The sequence below is a fragment of the Anarrhichthys ocellatus genome, unplaced genomic scaffold (genome assembly GCF_004355925.1).
Source record: "Anarrhichthys ocellatus isolate YVR2014 unplaced genomic scaffold, GSC_Weel_1.0 scaffold13, whole genome shotgun sequence".
NCBI classification, from domain to species: Eukaryota; Metazoa; Chordata; class Actinopteri; order Perciformes; family Anarhichadidae; genus Anarrhichthys; species Anarrhichthys ocellatus.
The window spans coordinates 4,154,775-4,179,153 of NW_022280043.1; the positions used below are offsets into that span (position 1 = coordinate 4,154,775).

At 42.2% G+C, this 24,379-nt stretch overlaps 3 protein-coding genes across 9 annotated transcripts; 2 read left to right on the forward strand and 1 right to left on the reverse strand.

Moving 5' to 3' along the window:
* The first annotated feature begins 62 nt into the window (after nucleotides 1-62).
* On the forward strand, nucleotides 63-928 carry LOC116386916 (protein S100-A6-like). The gene is made up of 2 exons (XM_031853511.1): nucleotides 63-416; nucleotides 521-928. The coding sequence occupies exons 1-2, from the start codon at nucleotides 276-278 to the stop codon at nucleotides 647-649; spliced, it is 270 nt and encodes an 89-aa protein (XP_031709371.1). The 5' UTR covers nucleotides 63-275; the 3' UTR covers nucleotides 650-928.
* A 2,733-nt stretch (nucleotides 929-3,661) lies between these two features.
* Nucleotides 3,662-22,089, forward strand: snx27b (sorting nexin 27b). 5 transcript variants are annotated; one of them, XM_031853164.1, is made up of 16 exons: nucleotides 3,662-4,110; nucleotides 6,201-6,432; nucleotides 6,590-6,782; nucleotides 7,026-7,090; nucleotides 7,180-7,284; nucleotides 7,410-7,488; nucleotides 8,343-8,506; nucleotides 8,602-8,691; nucleotides 9,083-9,232; nucleotides 9,407-9,535; nucleotides 10,407-10,466; nucleotides 10,558-10,606; nucleotides 10,737-11,458; nucleotides 17,065-17,313; nucleotides 19,583-19,798; nucleotides 20,044-22,089. In XM_031853164.1, exons 1-13 carry the CDS (start codon nucleotides 3,779-3,781, stop codon nucleotides 10,802-10,804), a joined length of 1,716 nt encoding a protein of 571 aa, XP_031709024.1. In that variant the 5' UTR covers nucleotides 3,662-3,778; the 3' UTR covers nucleotides 10,805-11,458; nucleotides 17,065-17,313; nucleotides 19,583-19,798; nucleotides 20,044-22,089. The 5 variants fall into 5 exon arrangements, with proteins under 5 accessions (XP_031709024.1, XP_031709026.1, XP_031709022.1 ...); XM_031853166.1 differs by having other exon boundaries at nucleotides 10,558-10,620; nucleotides 10,737-17,313; XM_031853162.1 differs by having other exon boundaries at nucleotides 10,737-17,313.
* Nucleotides 15,285-23,422, reverse strand: LOC116386711 (neuronal acetylcholine receptor subunit alpha-7-like). 3 transcript variants are annotated; one of them, XM_031853159.1, is made up of 10 exons: nucleotides 23,198-23,422; nucleotides 21,694-21,833; nucleotides 21,178-21,222; nucleotides 20,618-20,724; nucleotides 20,455-20,534; nucleotides 20,037-20,204; nucleotides 19,579-19,773; nucleotides 18,988-19,074; nucleotides 18,732-18,841; nucleotides 15,285-17,936 (listed from the first exon to the last, which is right to left on the reverse strand). In XM_031853159.1, exons 1-10 carry the CDS (start codon nucleotides 23,247-23,249, stop codon nucleotides 17,061-17,063), a joined length of 1,860 nt encoding a protein of 619 aa, XP_031709019.1. In that variant the 5' UTR covers nucleotides 23,250-23,422; the 3' UTR covers nucleotides 15,285-17,060. The 3 variants fall into 3 exon arrangements, with proteins under 3 accessions (XP_031709019.1, XP_031709018.1, XP_031709021.1); XM_031853158.1 differs by having other exon boundaries at nucleotides 20,618-20,727; XM_031853161.1 differs by lacking the exon at nucleotides 21,178-21,222 and having other exon boundaries at nucleotides 20,618-20,727.
* Nucleotides 23,423-24,379: the final 957 nt, after the last annotated feature.

Below are 24,379 nucleotides of genomic sequence, written 5' to 3' on the forward strand. Positions count from 1 at the left end.
AAAAGAAAAGATGACAAGGTAACAAAAGAGCAAGATTTAAAAGGAAAATAAAATGTTCAGCTTGTACTGAATACATCTTTAGAAGAATTAGTTATGTTAATGTGACCATTGAGGAAGTGTGTTGGGAATTAACAAGTTGCTCATCCAACTCTTCCCAGTCTTTTAATTTGATGGTCCAAAGCAGTGCAACCCATGTTTTAATAAGATGGAATGAAGCGTGAACATATTTAGTCATAAACACTGACTAAAGTCAACAATACTTTCTCATTCCAGCCATGGCAAACCCGGGAGGGCTCATTGCCGCAATAGCAATCCTGAAGGCTACCTTTGACAACTATGCTGGAACAGATGGAGACAAGACGACTTTGAGCAAGAAAGAAGTTGGAGAATTGCTCCGCGCTGAGCTTGGGGATGAGGTAAGTAGAAAAAAGCAGCACTTTGGCAATATAGCTGTGAATGCCTCTTTGACATAATGTTTATGTTTTGCATTTACAACTCCTTCTGTTTTTCTTTTGTTTAGCTCAAAGACAAAAAGGAATTTGACAAGTTCTTCAAAGGTCTGGATGGCGACAAAGATGATGTTGTTTCTTTTGAAGAGTTTATCGTTTTTGCAGCAAGCTTCGCTATGATGGTGTTTGGGCAACAATAGTCTTAAGCCACGTTGCTTCAGAACTTCTTTGGGTATTTGAATTTGTTCTAAATGAAAACATAAACTGGACGATCTAATTTGCACTGTATTACAGTCACAGCCATTCAATTTGCATGTCATTTTCATATATTCTGAGAAGGAAAACTTGGTTAAACACACAAAGATAAATCATATGGGTTATTGTGTTGACTTGGAGGACTTAAATTGTGCTGACTTTGAGTTTGTATCAATGATGTTCAATGTAATCAGTGAACAATAAAGAAAGGAAAATAAATGTCACATTTTGTGAAAGTTTTGTGTGTGTTCCTAAACAAAAATACAGGTATCATTCAAAGTGCAGCTGACCGTCTCTACTGTGCATCTACAAGGCAGAAAGCCTTTAGAATCATCTGTAAAAACATAATCTGCATTTTTATTTAACATACTATATAAAATGTCTCTCAGCTCATCATTCAGGGTCCCATCCCATGGTGCAATGTTTGCTATTATGTCACTGTTTGGATGCATTACACGTAGGGCAGGAAATAACACAGCTTTACATCTGTATGAGGTCCTTAAAACGCTGAGTATGAGTTTAAAACTAGAGCGGCTTAAACAAAGGGTGAGTAAAATAAATCTCCAAAACTTTATAGGCAGTAATCTTCATGCACATGTTTATAAAGATTTCAGTAATTGTGCTGTGTTCTCACGTTCACCACTTGGTTTTCCAACACAAATGCTTTTTGCTGCTATGATGCTGTTACAGGTCCCAGCTTGAAAGAGCCTGATAACAGATTTATGCCAGGAAATGATTGAGACAGGCAAACGTGTAGCTTCTTCATTCAACGTCTTCTCAAGCTATATTTATTTCACACTTTTCCAAGTGAAAACAATCTCCTGTATGTTTCCTCAGTTTTACATGACAATGTACAGGAAAAATACATTCAATTCTCTCAAACTAAATAATCAAAGTTCACACTGCTATCATTACATTAACAAGTTACATAACTATGTTCAACCCACATATTTGTGGTAGCTTGGGACAAAGCCCTTCCTAACTGCACTTTTGCAATGTGCTCACAGCTACTGTGGCCTCCATGAGAAAGACACTATTCCACATGGCGGCGCTGCTCTATCAGCATAGCGAACCGCTAATACATGCTCACCAACATTCACAACACTTATATACACATTTCAGTAACATTAACTTACATATTTAGGATGAAACGACCTACCAGAACATAAAGAGTCCATTCACCTCATAAACAAAAAGTAGAATGTGTTGGAGCCAGAAAGAAACAAGGGAATGTAATGCAAGGCTACTATCAGTTTAGCGAGCACTCGAAACACATGAAACACAAAGTAATCTATAAAAATGTTCACTAAACATTGGTCCCCAATTCATATGTCATATTCGGTGCACTTTACAAGTCACTAACCTGAGAAAACAGGAAATGATCGAGACAGGCAAAGGTGTGGCTCCTTCATTCTTCTCAAGCTATGAGGAGACGCTGCAGGGCCGCGAGGCGAAACCCCAGCGCTGCACTGCCACCTACTGGGCATAGATAGTAATACACTTCTAAAGAAGTTTTATTATGATTAGCAAATCACAGAAATTCGTTCTATCAAATATTTCTCAAATAAACAAAAATGTGACCATACATTTTGTGTGCTTCACAATGCCCCCTTGTGTTTGAAGCTTTCACTCTGAGGTGTCCATGCCATTTATTTCCCTGTGGTCTTGTGTGGCTGGAATCAATTAGCCTAAGACAGAGGATGAGAAGTATTTACCAAAGGTTTACCAATCTAAGCATTATTTAGGTGAGCAAGAAACATGTCTGAAGCCTCACAGCTGTCACCTTGCACCTGAAGAGGAGGCATGGCTGGACTAGCCTGTTCAGGGGCCCCTGAATTCCCCGCCTCTGTGCTTTGTTTATACCATGTCACTTCCACAAAGCAGACTGCGCATGGCAGCTTCATTAATTTCTACCCAGAAGGCAACCAGTTCCAACCAACTCCTCGTCTGGAATAAAACTGGATTTTATTAAAATTATCAAATTAAATGACAGTAAAGAAAACTTTAGGAATATGTACAATTCGAAAACTTGGACACAGGGCCTCTCTATAAGACAGGGCCTCAATATTATGAGAATGCAGCACCTGTTTGAGCTTTGCAAATTCTCTGAAAATTTAGAAATGAATCCAATTATGTGACACAAATTGAAACAAACTGAACCTATGGCATTTGGAAACCCAGAGCAGATGTGTTCTCAGTTACTCCTGGTTTATAATTCAGCTTGTATGGCAGGCCCATCTTTCTTAATTTGATTTAGTAACCCTGCTTTAAAGTCAAGATCAATGATGTGAAGTTATCAAACACAGAACACTGGGATGATGGAAGTTATTACTTTACAAGGTTGTTGAATTTGGGGCTGCAACTAACGATTATTCTTATAATCCGACAATTATTTTTGGGGTTAATTGGGTCATTGTTTGGTCTATCAAATGTCATGAAATAGTAAATAAGCACAACACAACAGAATGTGACAACATCAAATTACTTCAATCTAAAATGTATATATATCCCGTTTAAGGTAAAGAAAAGCAATTTTTACGACTACGAAGCTGAATGTAAAAAACAATTTGGCGTTTAAACAAAGTCGACTAATAACTCATATTGTCAAGTTATGGTGTCAATATGGACATGAGCTGTGAGTAGTCCAGACAAAGATTTCGTCGACATTTCACCATGATTAATACAAAAAAAAAAGTTAAAGATAGTTTATTTTCCTATCCTATAGACCCAGAGGCTTTACTTTGGGTACAAGGGATCCCGATCCACAGTTTGGGCACAACTGGCTAACAGATTTGTTTATTACATTCCTAATTTAGTCAAAAGAAACCACTGACTGACTCACGACTTGTCGGTATACAATTATGTTTCCTACCCAGGAAACTAGCCGCTACACCCGTGACCCAAATGGAACGCGTCCTGGGGCGGTCTCGTGAATCATCGGACTCTGTCGGCTTTTCCCGGTGAGCTCAGTCAGTTAGCTAGCCAAGCTGATTAGCCCGCTACGACAAGCTAATGTTTGTGGGATATTTATTGTTAGCTGAATTTGACTGGATGATACAAAGAGTATAGAAAAAATGGCGGACGTCGAGGGAGAAGGAATTTGTTCATCGGTCCCTCCGTTGCCTCACCCTTCTTCTCGCAACGGCTCCGGTAGCGGTAACGTTACACCGGGCACCGGCGGCAGCTGCCAGACGGCAACTACCGTTACTTCAGGCCCACGGCTGGTTCGAATAGTGAAGTCTGACTCGGGCTATGGTTTCAATGTTCGGGGACAAGTTAGTGAAGGCGGGCAACTACGAAGCATTAACGGGGAACTGTACGCTCCACTGCAGCATGTCAGTGCTGTACTACCGGGAGGTGCCGCCGACAGAGCCGGTATTTCGAAGGGGGACAGGATTCTTGAGGTGTAAGTGGCTATACTGTCTTAGCTTAACCTGAAGCATATTTAAGTAACGTTAACGTACAGATGACCCCAGTATCTTTTACTGGGAGCAGTCTCGGCCACCAAAAAAGCCCGTGTGAGCATGCACTACCATACTGGTCTTGCAGGGCAGAGGAGCCATTCTTCCTCATGAAAGGAGTGTGTGTGTGTGTGTGTGTGTGTGCGTGTGTGCGTGCGTGCGCGTGCGTGTGTGCGTGCGTGTCAGGTAGAAACGATTGAGGGATCATTAAACATTCCCGTCACACTAAATCCTACCCCTTGTACACATTAATATGGAACCAGATGCAGTTTGTTATATGTCTGCATGCCCCACTGCATCTAACCATACATGGCTTTGATGTTGCTACCAGTGAGCATGTGTGTGTGTGTGTGTGTGTGTGTGTGTGTGTACTGCATTTAGGATAGAGGTGATCGTCCTAAATCGTTAGTATGCATGGAGATTGCTTGCTGATGTTAGGCTCTGTTGCTATGGAGAGGAACCCGCAGCATCAGTACTGATGCTCCAGTGTAGTCTGAATAAGGTGATGCAGAAAGGGAGGAGGGATGCCTTCAGTTCAATTCTGATTGGCTTCGCTCTCTAAAAAGCCAGTATCTCATTGGCTGGCTTTTTGCACACTGCTTTGTTGATGGATGGCCTGCAGTAACCTGGCAGTTTGTTGACCCCATTATTTCTGCACGCTTATGTGCAAGAATGAGAATGTATGTATGTGCATTTTTGTATAATGTACACACAGGACAACCTGTCAGTCAGGCCCAAATACATACTTGCTCTCGATTATATCTTCGCACATTTACAAACTGCTTCTGAACCTTCAGTACAGAATAATTTATAGTGCAAGACAATAAAGTGTATAATGTTAAACACTCGGATCAATACCCCGTCTATCTTGCAGTGTATATTGCTGTGGCAGATTTAGCTTTAAAGAACAGCATAGAAAACAGCAGTGATATAAACAAATACAATAACTATTACCTTGAATTATAAATACAGAGGAGAGAAATGCCTCTTGAAAATATTTATGATGCTCAGAAGTGCTGATCGTGCAAGTGCAAAGGGCACCACATCAGGTGCTTATTTTATAGTCATAAAGTTGCTAAAACAAAAGAGCTGCCAAAATGCTTAGTCTGTAGTTTCTGTTGTAGGAGACATTTGTTCTTTCTCCCACCTGCAAGATGGTTTTATTTGTGTCTCCCCTATTGGTCTTTGCTTATTTCCACTGACATAATCGTAGCTTTTGCATTTAGCAAAGTGGCTAAATGAGACTACAAAACGTCATCACTTTCACAGCCTCGTTGTGTATTCTCACGCTCATGTGACTGAGGTGTAATTCGTTTCATGCCTCATGTTAACGTTTTACTTCTGGCGATTACATTCATGCTTCCCGTGTTTATTTGTGAAGATTATCTTGCTAAACAAAATGTGTAATTATCATTAACTTGTGTTTGCCATGGAGCTTTTTTTCTGCAATTTTCTAAACTTCCAACAGAAAAATCCCATTGTTTTCTTTGTCGAGGGAACCAGAGCGACGCTAACTTCCGTGATTGGCCTTTTAAAAAGACGTCATCCCTGCAGCGCACTGCTGAAAACATTGCAAAAGTACATTAGCAGGAAACTTAAAGCACAGAATAATGTGATTTACTAAATCTCATTCTGACACAGTTTACACCTTAATTTGCCAAACTACCCATTATTTTGGGATTTAAACAAACGGCTGGAGGGGATGCTGAGAGCTTAATGCAGTGGCTGTTTAGAGTAAAGTTAACTATAGGTCAGGACGCTCCAGCATGACACATGCCGGCCAAAAGGGCAAACACCCAGCGTTACTCATGCTCAGCTTTCCTGATGACATAAACCAAAAGGTCTTACTCCTGAGGACAAAGCCTCTGTCACTGTGCCACACAGTAACAGAAGCTGTTGCACTTAATTCACTTTTTAACTCTTCTTCACTTTCTGTCATTTCATTCAGAACGTGTGTTCTATTTAGGGCTCTCGAATAAAAAAACAAACAAAAAACTCAACAGCTACCACATCTCTTCCTCCGTGTTTCCTCTAGTAATGGTGTGAATGTAGAGGGAGCAACCCACAAGCAGGTGGTGGACCTGATCCGGGCTGGAGAGCGGGAGCTGGCGCTGGCCGTGCTGTCCGTCCCGCCCCAGGAGACCGACTGCTTGGATCCCGGAGACGACATTTCAGCCCAGTCCTGCTACGACTACTCCGACAAGCAGGCCGTCCCCATCTCTGTGCCGAGCTACAAACACACCGAGCTCAACCAGGAAAAGTTTGTGGTGGGTGCAGCTGTGGATGAATTCGTAGATGACTAAATGAGAGGAGGAAGTCAGATTTTGGAAGCATGAATGGATGAATAAGCGACAGGATTGGTCTTAAACTCCCTGTTATCGCGTTGGGACATTCATTTTTCACTTTCTCTGCATTCACTTCCAGGTCTATAATGTGTACATGGCGGGCAGGCAGCTGTGCTCCAAGCGTTACCGTGAGTTCGTGATCCTACACCAAAACCTGAAGAGGGAGTTTGCCAACTTCCCATTCCCCAAGCTGCCTGGGAAATGGCCTTTTTCCCTGTCAGAGCAGCAGCTGGACGCACGACGCAGAGGCCTTGAAGAGTACATGGAGAAAGGTCAGGCGGAGAGAAGGGGATGTACGGTTTCTAGAAAACATTGGTTCAGTCAGATTGTAGTAATTCGTATCATCCTTTCTGAGGTTTGTAAAGTGAAGTAATGGGGGCAAAAGTGTGGAAAGGTCTGTGATAAACACTCCGAAGTGCATAACTATACCTTTTTATTGTATTGCGTTGTATAACCACGGATATTTCACAAAAAGACAATCTTTACCTTTTATGTATCTGGTCTGTTGTCTGCAGTGTGCTCTGTACGGGTAATTGGAGAAAGTGACATCATGCAGGGGTTCCTGTCTGAATCAGATGAGGTAAAAAGAAACAAACACTCCCATGTTTGTGTCGCTCTGCAGTTGCATGTGACTCACCGTGCAGTTTGTCTCCCCTTCTCATGACCCAGAACTATAACGGCGTGTCAGATGTGGAGTTGAGAATAGCCATGCCCGACAAAACCACGCTCACCGTTAGAGTTTGCAAAAATTCTACTACTGACCAGGTCTACCAGGTAAACAGGCCTGAGCCACTGTGAGCATTGTAAAGCCGACCCGATTACAGTCATCTTGCAAATGTTTTACTCTTTCTGTTTCCTTTTTTCTTAACTCTCATTCTGTCTTTCTGTTTTCCTCTCAGGCTGCGGTAATGAAGCTGGGGATGGACAGTGTAACAGCCAGCTATTTTGCTCTGTTTGAGGTCATCAACCACACCTTCGGTGAGTAAGAACACGTAGTTGAGCTTTGAGTTTGCGTGTGTGTTCCTTTGCTACGTGGAGAAAATGTTTCCCAACTTTCTTTGAAATCTTGCATGCAGGTCACAAGAGTACAGAATGGTTTCTTTCAGCCCAAAGAATGAATTGGAAGTTAAGAGTGTTGTATCATGTGGAGAAAGTCATCCATGTTTTTTTATCAGTGGCAGATTAAATCATCATAAATATTTACATTCCTTCCACTCTCCGAAGTCTGTTTTATTTCCAAATTGGAGGAAGAATTCTTGGCGCAAAAAACAAAATGATGAAATCGCCTTTTCACACTGGTGACCTTTTTGCATCGTTGTTCACTTGAAGATATGTTTTCTTCATGTGAGCTCTATAATGTATAACCAGACTCATTTCACTGTCCTTTTAACCCAATAAGCATCTGTTGGCTGCTTCAAGGTTTAGATATGTTTCCTTAGTCGAAGCTACTTGAATTCAGTCTGTGTCCGTATTGCACGGACAACAGATTGTTTTGACCCGATGATGGTGCTGAAGCAAAAGTCAAAGGATCACCGATGCTTTCCTGACTTCATTTTTTCAGTAGATGATATTTGCAGTGGGTTTGTCAGTTGATTGTCTTTTCTCTTTTTACTGCATACCACCAAGATGAGAATATCAAGCATCTAGTATCTAACATATGTGACACTAATCTTTCCTGTGGTTTGCATTTATAGCAACAAACGTCGATAAACTAGGTAGCGTGTCAAGATTTTTGAACAAGGCTTTTTTTTTTCTCGCCACGTAAGAATGGTACGTCACTCTCTTTCATTCCCTCCCTCCCTTTTGTCTCTCTCTCTCTCTTTCTCCCTCAGTGCGTAAGCTCGCCCCCAACGAGTTCCCCCACAAACTGTACGTACAGAACTATACCTCAGCCATCCCAGGAACCTGCCTCACCCTGCGCAAGTGGCTCTTCACTACAGAGGAGGAGATTCTGCTCAATGACAACCAGCTTGCTGTCAACTACTTCTTTCACCAGGTGTGTCTGTCTTTCTTTTTTTATGTGTGTGTGTGTGTGTGTATATGAACGTGCTTTTTGCGGGTTTGCTTTAACAGTGTCCCCTATCGTTGCAGGCTGTAGATGATGTGAAGAAAGGCTTCATCAAAGCAGAGCAGAAGTCCTACCAGCTGCAAAAGCTGGCCGAGCAGAAGAAGCTGTCCATGGTCAGTCTCTCACATGTGGACAGACACCACACAGCTACTCTACGACTGTTCCTGAATGACTTACAGAGGCAGATATTATAGTTCAGTGTGGTCAATGTGATCCCCTCTCTCCCACTTGTTAAGTCTCCCTTCACTGTGTGTGATATAACAGAGAGAGTGTAGGGTTGACTGGGGAGGAAAGTGTGCATGAATAGATTAGCCTCTCTACTTAGAGATTAAACACTCCGACCCTGTGTTCAGATCAGTTTGGCTGCAGACAATAACCAAGGTGTCTGACTGTTCTCTGCTTTTTGGCCATAAAGCTCAGATACAGTCCAGCATCAGAACTACATATTGTCATATATAGTAAAAACATCACTATCTTGTCTCCTCTGACTCTTTCCTTCCTTAGTATATGAGTTTGTTGAGGGATTGCGAGGGCTACAATGAGATCATATTCCCACACTGTTCCTGCGACTCCCGACGTAAAGGCCACGTCATCACAGCCATCAGCATTCACCACTTCAAGCTGCACGCTTGCACCGAGGAGGGGACACTCGAGGCAAGGAGCAACTGTTTGTTAGTTTGCGCGTGTGTGTGTGTGTGTGTGTGTGTGTGTGTGTGTGTGTGTGTGTGTGTGTGTGTGTGTGTGTGTGTGTGTGTGTGTGTGTGTGTGTGTGGACACATTTTCTGTGCATGATGGAGCGAGTGTACTAAAGCCTCAGTGTTGCTCCAGAACCAGGTGATTGCATTTGATTGGGCGGAGATGCAGAGATGGGACACAGATGAAGAGGGCATGGCCTTCTGCTTTGAATATGCACGAGGAGAGAAGAAACCGCGCTGGGTCAAGATATTTACACCCTATGTGAGTATCTCACACGGATTATTACACATGTGCTATAATAGTCAAATTATTCTAGTGACAATAGAGCTCTTACAGTTGCAACATTTATAACAGCTTTGTCATCTTTAAAAACTTGACATGTCTTGATATCCAGTGTTTAAATTCATGTTGCGTAACATCAGAACCTGATTGTCTTTGTAATTTTAAGGAACAGTTGGGTGAGAAGATCGATACCACTCTCAAGTTACCATTAGCAGCCCGCTAGCTCAGCATAAAGACTGGAGAAAGAAATACAGTCTGGCTCGCAGCACATCTAAAGCTCACCTCTTGTTTGTTTAGCTGTTTCTTGGAGACTCCAGGAAGTTAAAGGTCCCAGCCACGAAAATAGTCCCAGGCACATAACGCCCCCTAAAACTGCACATTTCCTTTTTAAGGCGCGGTCGCACGAATGCAGGCAAGTGACCATCGCCTGCCGGGGGGATATTCGCCTGACAGTTCACCTACGGTCAACTCCATGTGAATACCAATTTGATTTGCCACCAGACAAATGTTTTTCACCCGCTCACTCGCATAGGATTTCGCGGATGTGTGACCGTGCTTTTACACTTCAGTTTTTGTGTGGAATAAATATAGATACATGTTCATTCGTAAGATTTACAGGTGATGGTCGATGTATATTCTTAGCAATTGACAAAGCTAGGCTAGCTGTTTCCTTCTGTTTCCAGTCTTTGTGCTAAGCTAACCAGCTGCTGGCTGTGATCTTGAGACATGAGAGTGGAATCAATCTCGTTATCTAACTCTTTGCCATGAATTTCCAAAAAAAACGTATTTGTCTTTTAAATCTAAATTTCTGTTTCTCTCTCTGTATTTGCCGTGCATGGCTGATGTTCAGTTTAACTACATGCACGAGTGCTTCGAGAGAGTCTTCTGTGAGCTAAAGTGGAGGAAGGAGGTAAGGACCATCCGTGAACAGGCTAGCCTGCTATATTACAAGCCTTCTGTTGTGTCCTTCGCTTATTCCTGCAATGTGTGTGTTCCTACAGGTGGAAGAGGAGGCTACAGACAAGGACAATAAGAACTGCAGTAAAGATGGTATGTGTGGCAAGGTAAGGCTTTGCCTGCCTCTGTCCGGTACATGATTAATCAAGAGCTTGGATGAATCTTTCTGTTTTCTGTCTTTTGAGTTTGTGCGTCTTCTTCCTGATTGCCGTTTCTGTTTCAGAATATTTTCCAGCTGCTGAGGCACAGAAGGGATGGAGGCACCTAGGAAGGGAGATTGTTACCTCTTAACTAGACACCGTCGTCGCCGACTCAGCTCAGTTCAGCCCTCATCTAGCCCCAGACCCAGCAACACTCCTATACTATTAACTACATGGTCATCGTTTATACTCCATCAGCTACAACCTCAGAAGCTACCCCCCCCCCCCCCCCCCCCACCCCCTCGATACATGCAAACCAACAAGCACCTGCAAATGAACGAATCGAATAATCCGAAGCATAAACGGCTACAGACACATGAACCAGAACTCTTGAATCCAGCGCACCATCATCTTGCATTAAAATAGAGCTCTGTCCAAAAAGACTTGGTCATGGATTCATGCAATCCTTCTTCTTATTGGCAGGGACTTGAAGTGGAATGTGACTTGTACATGTGGACGGTTTGACCCTCCTCTGAAGGAGTCCTGCTGGGAAGAGAAAGCTGAAGTGAATAAGAAAATATTGTTGGACTTAGCAGAGAAAGTGAGGCTGTTTAACGCAGATAACACTGATCAGAGATGCTGACCACAGGAAGACACTTGGTCTTCTCCATTGACGGATGGGAGCAGCAGTTCTTCTTTGTCTTTTTGGCCAGTTGTTGGCGTGCAAAGTGTGTTCGTGCCTGCTAACGATGCGTCCAGGGGGCTCCCAAAGGCAAGGAGCCAACCAGAGTGAGGCCATCAGAATGTAAGTCACAGCTGAATTACACCACATTTTCATCTGTCTGTCTATCGATTTGCATTTATAAAAGATAACTATTAACATTGTAATGTGGCAAAAGAGAGAGGGGAGAGAGAAAGTGGACATTTTTTTTATTTATTTTCTTTTTTGCTGTGTTTATTTCACACATGAGCTGGAACAACGTTAAACTTTAGACTAATGTTGCACTTTATCAAATAGTATTAACAGCCTCCAAATGTGGGAAATGTAACCTAAGAGGCAGATAGTGATCATATTACTGGAACTAGCCTGGGCTTAGTTTACATTCATTTTTGACTGACTACAGTATGATTATGTGCTGCAACATCAAATGAGTCATGCGTTCAACGTTTATGTATTCATAGTATAATGTGAACACTCCATGCAAATGTTTTGAGGCCATTGTAGAGCGGCATTGATGACGAGGAGCACTGATCAGAAGGTGGAGTACATCATGTTTATCATGTATTACCCAAAAGAGACAGCAGGGGTCCTCCTCCTCCTTCCTGCTCCCCTACCGCCCTGATTACTCCCACCGGATTTATTATATGCCTGCAACCCAGAAGACCTTTCCACTCGCAGCACTATTTATCTCTGTAGCTGGTACTGCGCTGTACTGTTGAACCACTTCTGCACTTTGGATTCAGGTTAAGTGGAAAGAGGAGTTCTTTGCAAAAAAAAAAAAAAAAAAAGGGCAGCTTGCACACTTTATCAACATGATGTATATGAAGATAACGGAGCACATTCACTAAAGGCTTTGTAGCAACTGATCACAGAACTGTGGTGCAGTTTAATAAACATTCAAGCTCCAGCCCAGTTGAGCCCAGTTAATGTTGTCATTCCTAGAATAATGTAATAAACATAATGTAATACGGTATAACAGAGTTATCTGATGCAACGGTGACTTCAGGCTGACAAAAATAAAAAATGTAATTACAGGTTATAACATCATTAGAATATGATTACATGCTGCCATTAAATAGGAATCATTGCTCAGTGCGATATTTTAACTACCATCACCTCATTTAGAAGGACATTTAGGAAAGTTCATATTTTATCCAAAAGATACTACATGTTCAGCTGCTTCGAGCTTTTACACAATGAGCCCTCCTATCGGTGTCATCATGGTTTATTATCACGAATATAAGAACATTCCTAAATCAATTTACTGTATGTCATGATATGGCTGATTTATGCAAAATCACTTGTAAGATAATCAAACTGATGCTCAAAGCACAGACCTGTGTTGCATTACATGTGTGCAAAAACAAAAACATCACCAACTGATGTTTGTTACTTCTTAAGTAAGTCATGTGATCAGTGTACGATGCCAGTGAACGTTTGTAAATGCTAATATTCAATTTTCACCCGTCCTTAACTCCTGCCTGGCTCGTAATGAGAATGTCAGCAGTATTTTTTGTTAGCTACAAGCAAGTTAAGAGTCATAGATTGAGATCAGTGGCTCTCGCTAAGACTGCTTGTTTTAATGATGGTGCTGATCACAAAGGCCATTTAGGGTGATTAATGAGCTTCAACATACCTTGCCGGGTGTGTAAAGGAGGTCTGATTGAATGTGTTGAGCCTTGAATTGAGAGAATTGCAATCCTAAAGGCTGAAAGCATTTCCCAGGATCCTTGTCTGTGTTATTGGACCGTGTCTGACGTGGTCGATTGTCTGACATTGTCTGATCTGCCCACCTTCAAGTTCAGTGCTCTCTCTTTCTCTCTCTCTCTCTCTCTCTCATCCTGACTAAAGTTAAGTGTCACTAATTGTATTTATTTCAGTAAGATTCTTTCTTAAATTCAGCATCTGTTAAGTTTTTTCACCTGATATTGTTTTGGCTTTCGAAAAGTCACACTAAGAGGAGGAGGATGGAGATTGACAACCTGCAGATTCTTTGACATGTTGAAATGTAAAATTTAAGACAAAGTGTTTGGTTACGTCGCTTACTGTAATAAATTGTAACATATTCTTTTAAATAAACCGATTTATTGATGCAAAGTTAGTTTTTTTGCTTAATATTGTGTGTGTGTGTGTGTGTGTGTGTGTGTGTGTGTGTGTGTGTGCGGATGTGGCTCAGGGAGTAGAGTGTTTCTTAATGCTTAGGATGGGTTAAATGCAGAGCTCAAATTTCCCTTTGTCGTGTTGTGTACGATTGTGTGTGACGACATAAAAGGTTTGAGTATGTTTTGTTTTTTTAATGTGTGTGTTGGAGTCGAGTCACACAAGCAGACTTCACTCTCACTTTGTGTACCCACATCTGTTTTCTTTCTTCCCGCTTCCTGCATTGACGTCCTTTTCTCTCAACAACTCCGATGTATTTTAATTAGATCTGGGAGACAATTACCCAGCAGGCCGTGGAACGGTCATTCCATATCGACTTGCATCGAGGGTCTGCATCACGTAATTAAAAGCTATTGACTGTTGGTGGTCTGGGATGTTATCTTGAGACATCTGAATTTTGAAAATCCAACATCCCTGGGCCAGAAACCTGTCCTGGGAGACGTCTTGCTAATGGTCTGACTTCAGTGTTGATCAGTTTCTTACCACAACTTCATCACAGAAATATGTGTAGCTTTGAAGGATCATGGAATTAAAAAAGAAACCAAAACAAGTAGATTTTTTTTGCCTATTTGTAGGTTTAAATATTTCAAAATGTGACATTGGACATCTGAAATATTAAGATTATTATAGTTGGTTAGGCCAGTCAGAAAGACTGAGAAAAATATTTAATTATTGTGTGTATTATATCATTTCAGTAGTTTTACTATCAATACAGGACATTATATTAACAATTGCTCCCTCTCTTATTTTCCCCCCATGAGCAAACAGAACTGAACTGACAGCACAGTCAGTAGCAGTTTACAGGACGCGTGTGTGTGAGTGTGTGTGTGAGCACTAGAGAGACATAAAGAGACAGAGAGCTTTAGGAGTATGCGTAGTTACTGCATTAGGTCTGCAGCAGGCTTCCTTACTTTCACCACTTGGTGTGCGTGAGTGGGTTTGCGGTTGCTCTGCTTCGTGTGGATGTGGGTGCAAATTTGTGCGACAAATGCAGCCACACATTGCCCCTTGATATTGCAGAAATATTTATGCATCCCACTCTCCTGCTCGCTGCATCAAGCTCCACTGGTTTGTATGACTGTGTTTGCTTCTCCTCTGAACAAACAGCTCTGCGTGAAGTGTCAACACAGGACAAGTGACAGAGCCGCCGAAGGAGGGGAGCATCTTAGATTTATCACATGTGCTGTATTGCTTCTCTCAGCTGTGTGAGGAAGCAGCAGCAGCAGTCACACGGGCAGAAGGAGCTGCGTAGGCCATTGAAATGCACAGCTCCACTAGTAAACTGCCCTGCCTGCACATATACTGTACTCACAATGAAAAAGTTGAAAGCCTAATTAATAGCCTCCGGGCTGAAGGTTGGGGTTAGGCAGTGCCAAAACAGCAATTAACCAAATTCAATCATCGGTGTGTTTGCATTATTATGTCCAGTCACCCCTAAATGCTGGTCTAAGAACAGTTTAGCAGCAGCAGCATCCCGGAGGAGGATGGGGAGGGGGGATTCACTCCTCTCTTCTCCCTCTCCCATTAATGAGCAATCAGTAAAAAACTTTATCATCTCCTATTGGCTTTCTCAGCACTTTTTGCCCCCCCTTCTCTGTTTCTCTCGATCATGCAACCACCATGTTCTTTTTCCTACTCTTTCATTTTGCATCCTCACCATCTGTGTGCCCCTGCATAGCCCTCCCTTCCATCTCTCTTTCCGTCTTTCTTCCCTTTTGCTCTCTTTATTGCTGCGCTTCATTACCTCCATCTTGACTCTCCTCTCTCTGGCTCTTTTTCCTCTCACCCCCTCACTCATCCTGTCCTCTGTTTCTGTGTCCTTAAAACTCAATCGAAGGGACGAGAGCCAGAGAATAGGACATTTGATGCATGTCTGGAGAGTACAAAACACAAGGTCTGTTTATTTCACAATGTTTACAGCTCGGTCTGTCACAACTCATTGGCATTCAAAGTGACCGACACTCAAAATGTGTGGCGCGGTTTACATTCAGGGTACAGCCAGGGTCAGAGAGATTATATTTTTCTGCATTCACAAAAGTCTGAGTGCGTGGATGAAAGACGGTTTGCTGCTGTGGTGCGTGTGTGTGTGTGTGTGTGTGTGTGTGTGTGTGTTGCACAGAAGGACAATGTTGTTCCACATTATGCATAAAACCAGAGCTTTGAAATATCTGCTCTATGCTGTGACAGCCAAAGTCTATCCCATATTTGGAAACAAGGCAGAGTTCTTTAAAAACCCTTCTCATCTGAGCTATCATGTCATTGAACAGTTTCATTTTATAGAAAGTGAATAACAAATCCATTTTGAAAGATATGGAGACAGAATCGTTGGGGTGTCTGGATGCATGGCTTGTGTTGCACTTTCTTCCTCGTGATGTTATATGTTGTAGTATTGTCTGTTCTTCTGTTATTGTGTCTGTTTACACTCACTTTCTTGTGCTGCTGCATATCTTGACCAGGAGTCCCATTAAAAAGAGATTTTTTGAATCCCAATGGGACCTATCTTGGTTAAATAAAGGTTAAAAACTCTGGCGGTAGTTGTCTCGGGATATTCGTTTTTTTACTTCATAGTAAGCACTTCAGTGTACTATCTAACGTGATTGTTAAAGTTGCTGCAGAATGAATCACCAATGTCATCACATTACATATGGATGATGTTCAGGCTATATTATTGTGATAAAAGAGTGTTGGAATAAATACTGATCACAATGACTTTAGGCATCGTATTGAAAGGGAACCCTTGGGAAAACCTTTAATGAAATAGAAAAATCAATTCTAAAAAAACTCATAAAAAAATAAAATCCTGTAATGAAACCTATCACTGGTAACAAACTGTGTACCGCTGTATAAATAGTATTTGGGGAAGCTTGTAACAAAACAGCACACAGACTATGGTCTGTATTGTCAGGAAATGCAGGTTTACATGCAGCACGTCAGTGTCCAGTTTCTCTATTGAGCATCTTCATGTAGCATCGGCAACGGCAGTACAAATACTTTATAACAAATTTTGGTAAAGTCATGCTTCCCAGTTATCACATAAATTCTAGGATGATTTCTTTTAGGATCCTCATTCACAAAACTCTTCATTTCTCATTTCACTGTCAAATAATATAAAATGAAAGGTACAAATCCACAAACGGTTATCCATATTCCAGTCAAGCATTTGCTGCTCTGTTGAAGGTTTCAGTTGACAGTTAAAAGTTAAACTCACCAAAACAATTAATGCATGAGAAAATTCTTTGACTGTTTTGGGCAGGTGGGAAAACAAAACACATCAATCAAACATTCATAGAAAACATTGCAAAGAGGATGTGTGAACAGCAAATGCGAGCATCGTCAGGTATATTGTATTGTGAAAAAATGGCGCGCGCAACAAAATAGCATCATAACATCTTTGCATCACAGTCCACTCCAGCTTACTGAATAGGAAATATCTGCTGTTGTATGTCCCAGTGTTATTAGCAGCCATTGTTCTTCCAACAAATCCTAAACATCTCCCACTCTCCCATATTTCTCTGTTTTTGGTCCGTCAGAGGAAGTCTTTTGACAGAGCCTCTCCAAAGTTGGGTGCAGCCATGAGAATAGCGATGGTACAGATGACGTTGAAAACACTGAATCCCATGAAGCACAGGCGGTCGATGACAGCTGCAGCAAACTGCCACTGCTCTGCCAAACTGAGCTGCCGGTCCTGCTCCTTAACGCGTTCGACTAAGAACTGCACCTCCATCAGAAGAGCCTGCAGCTGGTTGTCTACAGCCACAGATCGGATCACACCGCTGTGGGTATGTATAGCAGCTGATCTCCCTGCTACAACCCCAGCCTCTAGGCCGCAGGGTCCAGAGGATGTGGTTAATGGATCAGGGTCCAGGGTCAGTGGAGTTTCCTGTGGGGGGCTCCCAAATTTGGAAGATTGGATGTGGTGATGGATGGGTGTATCTCCAGCTGGTCCTCCTCCTGCCTCTGCTCCCTCTCCTTCCCCTCCACCGCTGAACCTCCCATGACTTGTGGCTCTGCTCCTCTGAACTGGCTCCAGCTCCGCAGTGGTCTGGAAGGTTTGGAAGCCCATGTAAAACAGATGGCCATTGGGCTGTGGATGTGGATTGGGGCTGGGATCTCTGTGGATGGGATTAGGGAGGATAACAGCCTGAGAGTTGGGCCGGTGGGGCAGTGGGTGTGACAGAGTGTGGTTGAGCTGAGCCAGGCTGGCCTGCAGGGAGTTGAGGCTCTGGGGGAGGTTGGAGGGCACTGGCGTGGGGATGGTGCCGGTGGTTGTGGTGGTGGTAGGAGAGGACAGGGTCTTGCTCTGAGAGTCTACTTGGCAGCTGGAAAGAGGAGGCTCCACTCCCTCTCCTGGACGCTTCATCCGCAGAAACCAAGGAACCCACTGCAGCAGAACCAAGTTCACCTGACGCACAAGGACACAAACACTGATAAGAACTCTTAAATGTTTCTTTATGGTCTTAATTGGCCTTCAACAGATTGCTGATCGGGGTTAACAATATCTAGTATTCTTATCATGCCACATTGAACCTCTAGTTTTTAATCTTGATATAACATTTTTCACCATCTTAATTACAAATCACCAGGTTACCAAGCTTGTGTAGTCTTGTAAGGAATATTGTTAAGATTTGACTTTGGTTATAAGCCACCGTGAATCTCATACGAGACTTTATTTCGTAACATTATTATGCAGTGCGCGTTTCACCTGCCTTGATGAAATAAAATTAGACAGGCTATAAAACTCAGCCGCAGGCTTTTAACCAGAACTAAGAGATGGGATACTGTTACATCTGTTTTTGCTTCTCAACACTGTCTGTCTGTTCATTTTAGAATAGATTCAAAACTTTTACTGTCAACTCTCAAAGCACTGCACAACCAGGCACCCTGCATTACTGAATTTAACGGTCTTCACATAATCTGTGGCCTCTTGGCAAGAGCCAAATATAAAGACCAGGGGTGATCAAGCGTTTTCTTGTTAAGGCCCCAAGACTCTGAAACGATCTGCCAAAGATCTGCTGAGCTGAATGTGTGCCTTCTTTTAAATCACTTTCATCAATTTTATCCAGTTAGTTGGGGTTTTTTTGCATTTCATTGTACTATTTTATTTTACTTTTTTGTTGTAGAGTATTTTCAATATCATTTTTGATATTTAGAAAGGTTCTCCGTGGATAAAGTTTATTATCGTAATTATTACACTCACCCAACATGGCATGTGTGCACTGTTGGGGCTGTGGTGATGGAACTGAAGGACGATGACTGTGGCCACTACTGACATCCCGACAATCACCATGGTGCTGACAAAGTACTGACCTGAGACAGACCGGAGGGAGGCACATTTCACTCATTAGGGTGCTGACAATCTGTATGCTATGAACGATGTCAATTCCCCCTTCCAAAAAAACCACCAAAACTCACGGACAGATACACACATGACCATTATGCAAAAGGAAACTGACCTATCAGGGGCACAGAATCTGAAGTGGGGGGCATAATCTCTGCAACCATCAGCATGAAGACAGTCAGAGAAAGAAGAACTGTGATGCCTGGTGGCAGAAACAGGACACCAGGGATTAGTGGGATGCAACAAAAAAAAAAAAGAGGAGAGAATCCTCAAGAGAAGAAAGTAAGTGAGTGCGCTTATTGGGACAGTATATTTGGTGCAGTAGACTTCTATCTACAACCGTCGGTCTGTCTGACAACCCGAGGAAAACTCATTTGATTTCTCAAATTCCCTCTGGCTTTGTCTCTGTCTTTTCTCTGCCTCTACTTCTCTCCGTCCCAGCCCTCCTCACACACTAAAGCTCTGCTTAGCTGATTGAAAGTTTTCCAGTAATGTTGACAGAGAGATTGTAAGAGAAACACTAGAAGAGTGAAATAATCCAATGCTTTCACAAGGAAGGAGTAACGAATATGCAGCAAGAAATATATTTGATCTTACAGCAGTCACACATCTAGTTTTACGTATCTCATATATTCTCAACCGTTCTCATTATAACATCATCCCTCACCCCTGTTCTTCTCCACCCTCTCCTCTTATTACTCCTCACCCAGGCTGATCTTCTCCCCCGAGTTGGAGGGGAGCAGGAACACCACCAGAGTCATGGAGGAGAGGAGCACAACGGGGATGAGGAGGTTGAGAGCGTAAAACAAGGTCCTCCTTCGTAAGGTCACCACAAAGGTGACATCGAAGTAGGGCTCTGGACAGCAGTCATAGAAAACTTCGTGACGACCTCCAGGGACCTCTAAAGTGGAAGAGAAAAGGCGCAGGTGCGGCAAAGACGGCATTATAATACACCAGTCAGTGTGTGAAATGAGAAGCATATCAAAAAGATCTGACATAGGACCAGCATCATAAAAAGATGCTGTTGAACACAGAATCTGTTGTTTATACATTACTGATTTGTTTTGTTGTATTTTCATTAGATGAAATGTTCATAAGGCAACTTCTACTAAAATCGTTGGCGGTAATGTCAGCTCTGTTACTAAGCAACACTGTTTGTCTTACCCACTAGGTCCCACTCTCCGTTGGTCATGTATCCTGACACATCTGCCTCCTTCATTTGGAGGTCTAGCAGCCAGCCGTCAAATGTCCACGAGCCAAACTTCAGTTCACAGCGCTGGACGTCAAATGGAAACCATCGCACATCCACGGCACATGTGCTGACAAATATTCCTTTCAAAAAAGCAGGGGAAATAGTTTAAAGTGAAAGGGAAGTTGATATCAAAGTCAAGTTAATTCATCTCAAGATGTTACTTGAAAAAACATGTTTTTTGTTGCAGCAATTTGGAAGAAAATATTAAATAGATTGCAGTAAATATAGGATGAATTTGCCGCAGCATGAGTAATACTGTGTGTGTGTGTGCAGAATGACTGAAGACGTAGTTTGGTTTTGAGGACCAGATGCTGATTAATAAGAACGTACCTGGAGGCAGATACTCACAGAAGCCACTGGAGTTAACCAGCACGTTAGTCTTAAAGGTGGCATCAAACTTATCATGAGCACTGGAGGATAGTAACACAGGGGTGAGATAGTTTAGAGCTCAGCGGCAGCACTGGGGGTGTGTATGCTTATATTCCACACGTACCTGTTGTAGAGCAATATGTCAGGTGTCCAGACCTGGTCAGAAGTGAACCGGAGGTTCTTAACTCCAGGATACTCTGACTGGTTCCACTGGAGGTAGTGGTCATACCACTGCTGGGAGACACAAGCACAACACTGGTTTTACATATTAACATAATAAACATGACAACATGCACACACATACATGGACACACATTCTGATTCTCCATATTGTTCTTTTTTTATTTATTGTAATTTCAGTCTACACTGTTCACAAAACATATCCTAGAAAAGGGATCCCTCCTCTGCTGCTCTTCCTGCTCTTCTTTTTGGGATATTTTGAGGAGCTTTTTTTCCTACAATTCAAATCAATGATTGAAGGACAGAAGGTGCCGCATGCTGCACAGATTGTAAAGTGTGATTTGTGATTTTGGGCTCTAAAATGAAGATTGACTTGACAGAGACAAATAGCCTGGTGAATTCTCATGATATTCACAAAATGTTCCATGCGAGTGATGGGAGGCATACACAAGGCTTTTCACAACACAGATCGATATCACAGTTCATATTATTCACAACACTCACCATCTGCAGCCAGGCATTCGTGGTGAGGATCTGGTTCTTTTCATCCTTGCATAACACAAAACAACACAACAGCAACTTTGACATTCATGCCAATAATGGTAATTTGAATTGAATTGAATTGAGAGAGAGATCCCTCTGTAATGTGATTCCAGTTAGGATGGAAGACATAATCCACATTCTAAATTCAACTAAAGCTAATGTAATCTGATAAATCAAGTGGGTATCTTCAGTCTTTCTAGCATGATATTCCCTCTTTGTGTTATTATCCCCCCTGCTGCAGCCCAAAAACGAAATGCTGTCCATGGAAACACATGATAAGATTACTTCAACTACTTCGTTTGGGAGATTTGATTTGACTGATTCAGACTCAGGAAACGTCGTATGAGCTATAGCTGAACTTTTGAAAGCACTTTTACATGGGAATTACATTAGGAGGAGATACACGGTATTGTTTCTTGTTGGAATGTATTGCATCAGTGTATGTGCATGTTTATGATACATGTGTGCCATGCCTACCACATCCATGACCTGCATCAGAGTAAAGGAGAACTGAACAGTGAGACTCTGTGAATCGTTGGCCACTGGCCTCTCCATGGGGTTGTAGTCCCTCAGCAGCTCCCTGAGCAGAAACCGCTGGTGGGGACCCTGCACTGATACTGAATGAGGCAGAGGGAGGGAGTTCAATGGACGGGATGGAAAAATGGGAGAGTTGCATCAGAAAAGAAGAGCAAGAGAACATGGGACTGTTACAAAGAGAAAACTGTGCCAGCAAAGATAAGAGAGCACCGAAGAGAGAGCAATAACAGTAAAATGGTCTTATTACGATGATCGATGGAGAGTTTGAGGAAAAGTGGTGTTGAAATTGAAAGCCAGGGGAACGAAAGAGAAGGAGAAACAAACTAACAGAGGGAGAGTAGAGATGCTCCAGTAGAGGTAAAACAGAGGGTGGGCTTTTAGGGGTAAAGGAAAAGGTAATGTTTTAGAGATGTAGCACATATACTGTATATATATATATATATATATATATATATATATATACACAGTATATCTACAGCACAGTGGATTACACGGGACAAGACGGATTGAAAATGTGTGAGAAAACAATGAGAAAAGAAGGCAGGAGACCAGAGAGAAATAATCCTTTTCCTGCTAATCAATATACATATCTGATTGATCACCAGCAGACAGTCACAGTCTTTCCAATCGCTGTAAAAATTGTCAGTTTCATTTCATGCAGGAAATAGTGAGGCTGTTAAACACTGACACACACCTGACAGACACACACACACACACACACACACACACAGCACTCAGAACGATGAGAACAGAGAGCTGCCTCTCTCTTCACCCTATAACTCCACCAAAGCCCTCGATTCACTTTTTAATTCATTCTCCACACGGCAATCACTTTGATGTGGAGGGAGCTATCATTGAATGAATGAAAAAACTAATTTACACTTTAAATAGCCCATTCTGCAGGCAAACAGCAGATACAACTTCAGTAGGAGTGCTAAATAGTCTTAAATGAATGGACTTACTGCATGGTGTCAAATCTATATTCATTTACTCTACCTTAATTAATATCAATATGAATCCAGAGATATGCCTATAATTCAGATGAATAGTCCCTACTGTCAAGTATATTATCCACTAGCTGCCTCATAATCCCCCTCTCTTTCTCTCAGCATATCTATCTATCATCCATCCATCCATTACAGTATTGTCTTATAGCAACAACAAAAAATGCACAGCTCAGCTCTGCAATTTGCAGTAAAGATGATTGCATTTCATACTGCTGCTTGCTCATTACAAACAAAATAAATCCATTTTTTTCTGTCTGCCTACACACCAACAGACTCTCTCCCGGTGTGGAAATGAGCTGCGGAGTGCACAGTTATTAGGAACAGAGTGCTCGCTTGCACAAGACATGCAAGAGCACATACAGTATATACAGCACATGTGGAAAACACACACGTGTTCGAGCACAGTATCTGTCAGAGCACCAATGAAAGTCACTCACCCCGGAGCAGAGTAGCGAGTATCAACAGCCAGAGAGCCACAGCCTGCCACATACTGCATTCCTCGGGATAAACAAAGAAAGAGTGGAAGAGGGAGAAATAGCGAGAGGAGATGAGGGAGGAAGGAAAAGGGGAGAGTGAGATAGAGAGCAAGGTCTGAAGAGGAAGAAGGATTATCGAGAACAAATGGAGAGAGTGCGATACGGGCAGAGAAGGGAGAGGGAGGGGAAGAGAGAGAGCAAGAGATGCAGAGTGTGTGAGAGATGCAGTGAAACGAATACTCCTCTGAAGAGGGAGATATGTAAGAGTCAGTCAGATACTGAGATCTGTGCACACCAAATTCACCCTTCATGCTTCTCTGCTCATTCATTCTTGCAGACTTTCTGATATGTGCTTATCTGTCATCACATCAGTCATCCTCTGTTATTTCACCATGGACTACTCACTGTTGTATCTCCCTGGTGGTGTTAAGGATCTAGAAGGACATTACATTTTTGAGTCTATGGATTCAATTCATGGGATTATATTGCAGCAGTGATGAAGGTGTCTTCAAAGTTTGGGAGGAAAATTAATGGAGCAAAAATATTATTGTCTGTGTAAACACGTGGCAAGGACACATCACTCATTTTTAAATCAGTCAAACAACAATTTTAAGTTACTATAGTACAGTCAATTTCTAATCTTCACCAGCCAGCAATATTCGAAAGCTGCTTTGCTTTTTTTCTGTAACTGACATCACAGAGTCATGGTGACACCCACTGGATGTGTTGGCAAAGTGCAACATGTATTTTGTTAAATAGAATCTGTGGTCTCCTAAAAGCTCTCTATATTATAAACACACTAATTGTAAGTCCAAAGCTCTACAAACATCCCTTGACTTTTACCAAAGAGGATGGTTGAGGAAGACACCTGCATAGTCAGAATTTAACTGAATAGACCCTGTCCCGGAGGTTCTCACTTGTTTGTCAGCCAAGGACCCCATAGGCTACAAGATAGAGAATACATGGGGACCCCCTCATGTATGTCCTTTGGAATAATTTGGCATGTTTTTTTCCACTTCTTGGTAATGTTGTATTATTACACAAGAGTATATTATTCCAAATGATTCCACTGAATCTGAAAACGTTTCCCGGACCCCACTCTGAGAATCACTGGCCTAAACTGAAGGAAATAAAGTCAAACTT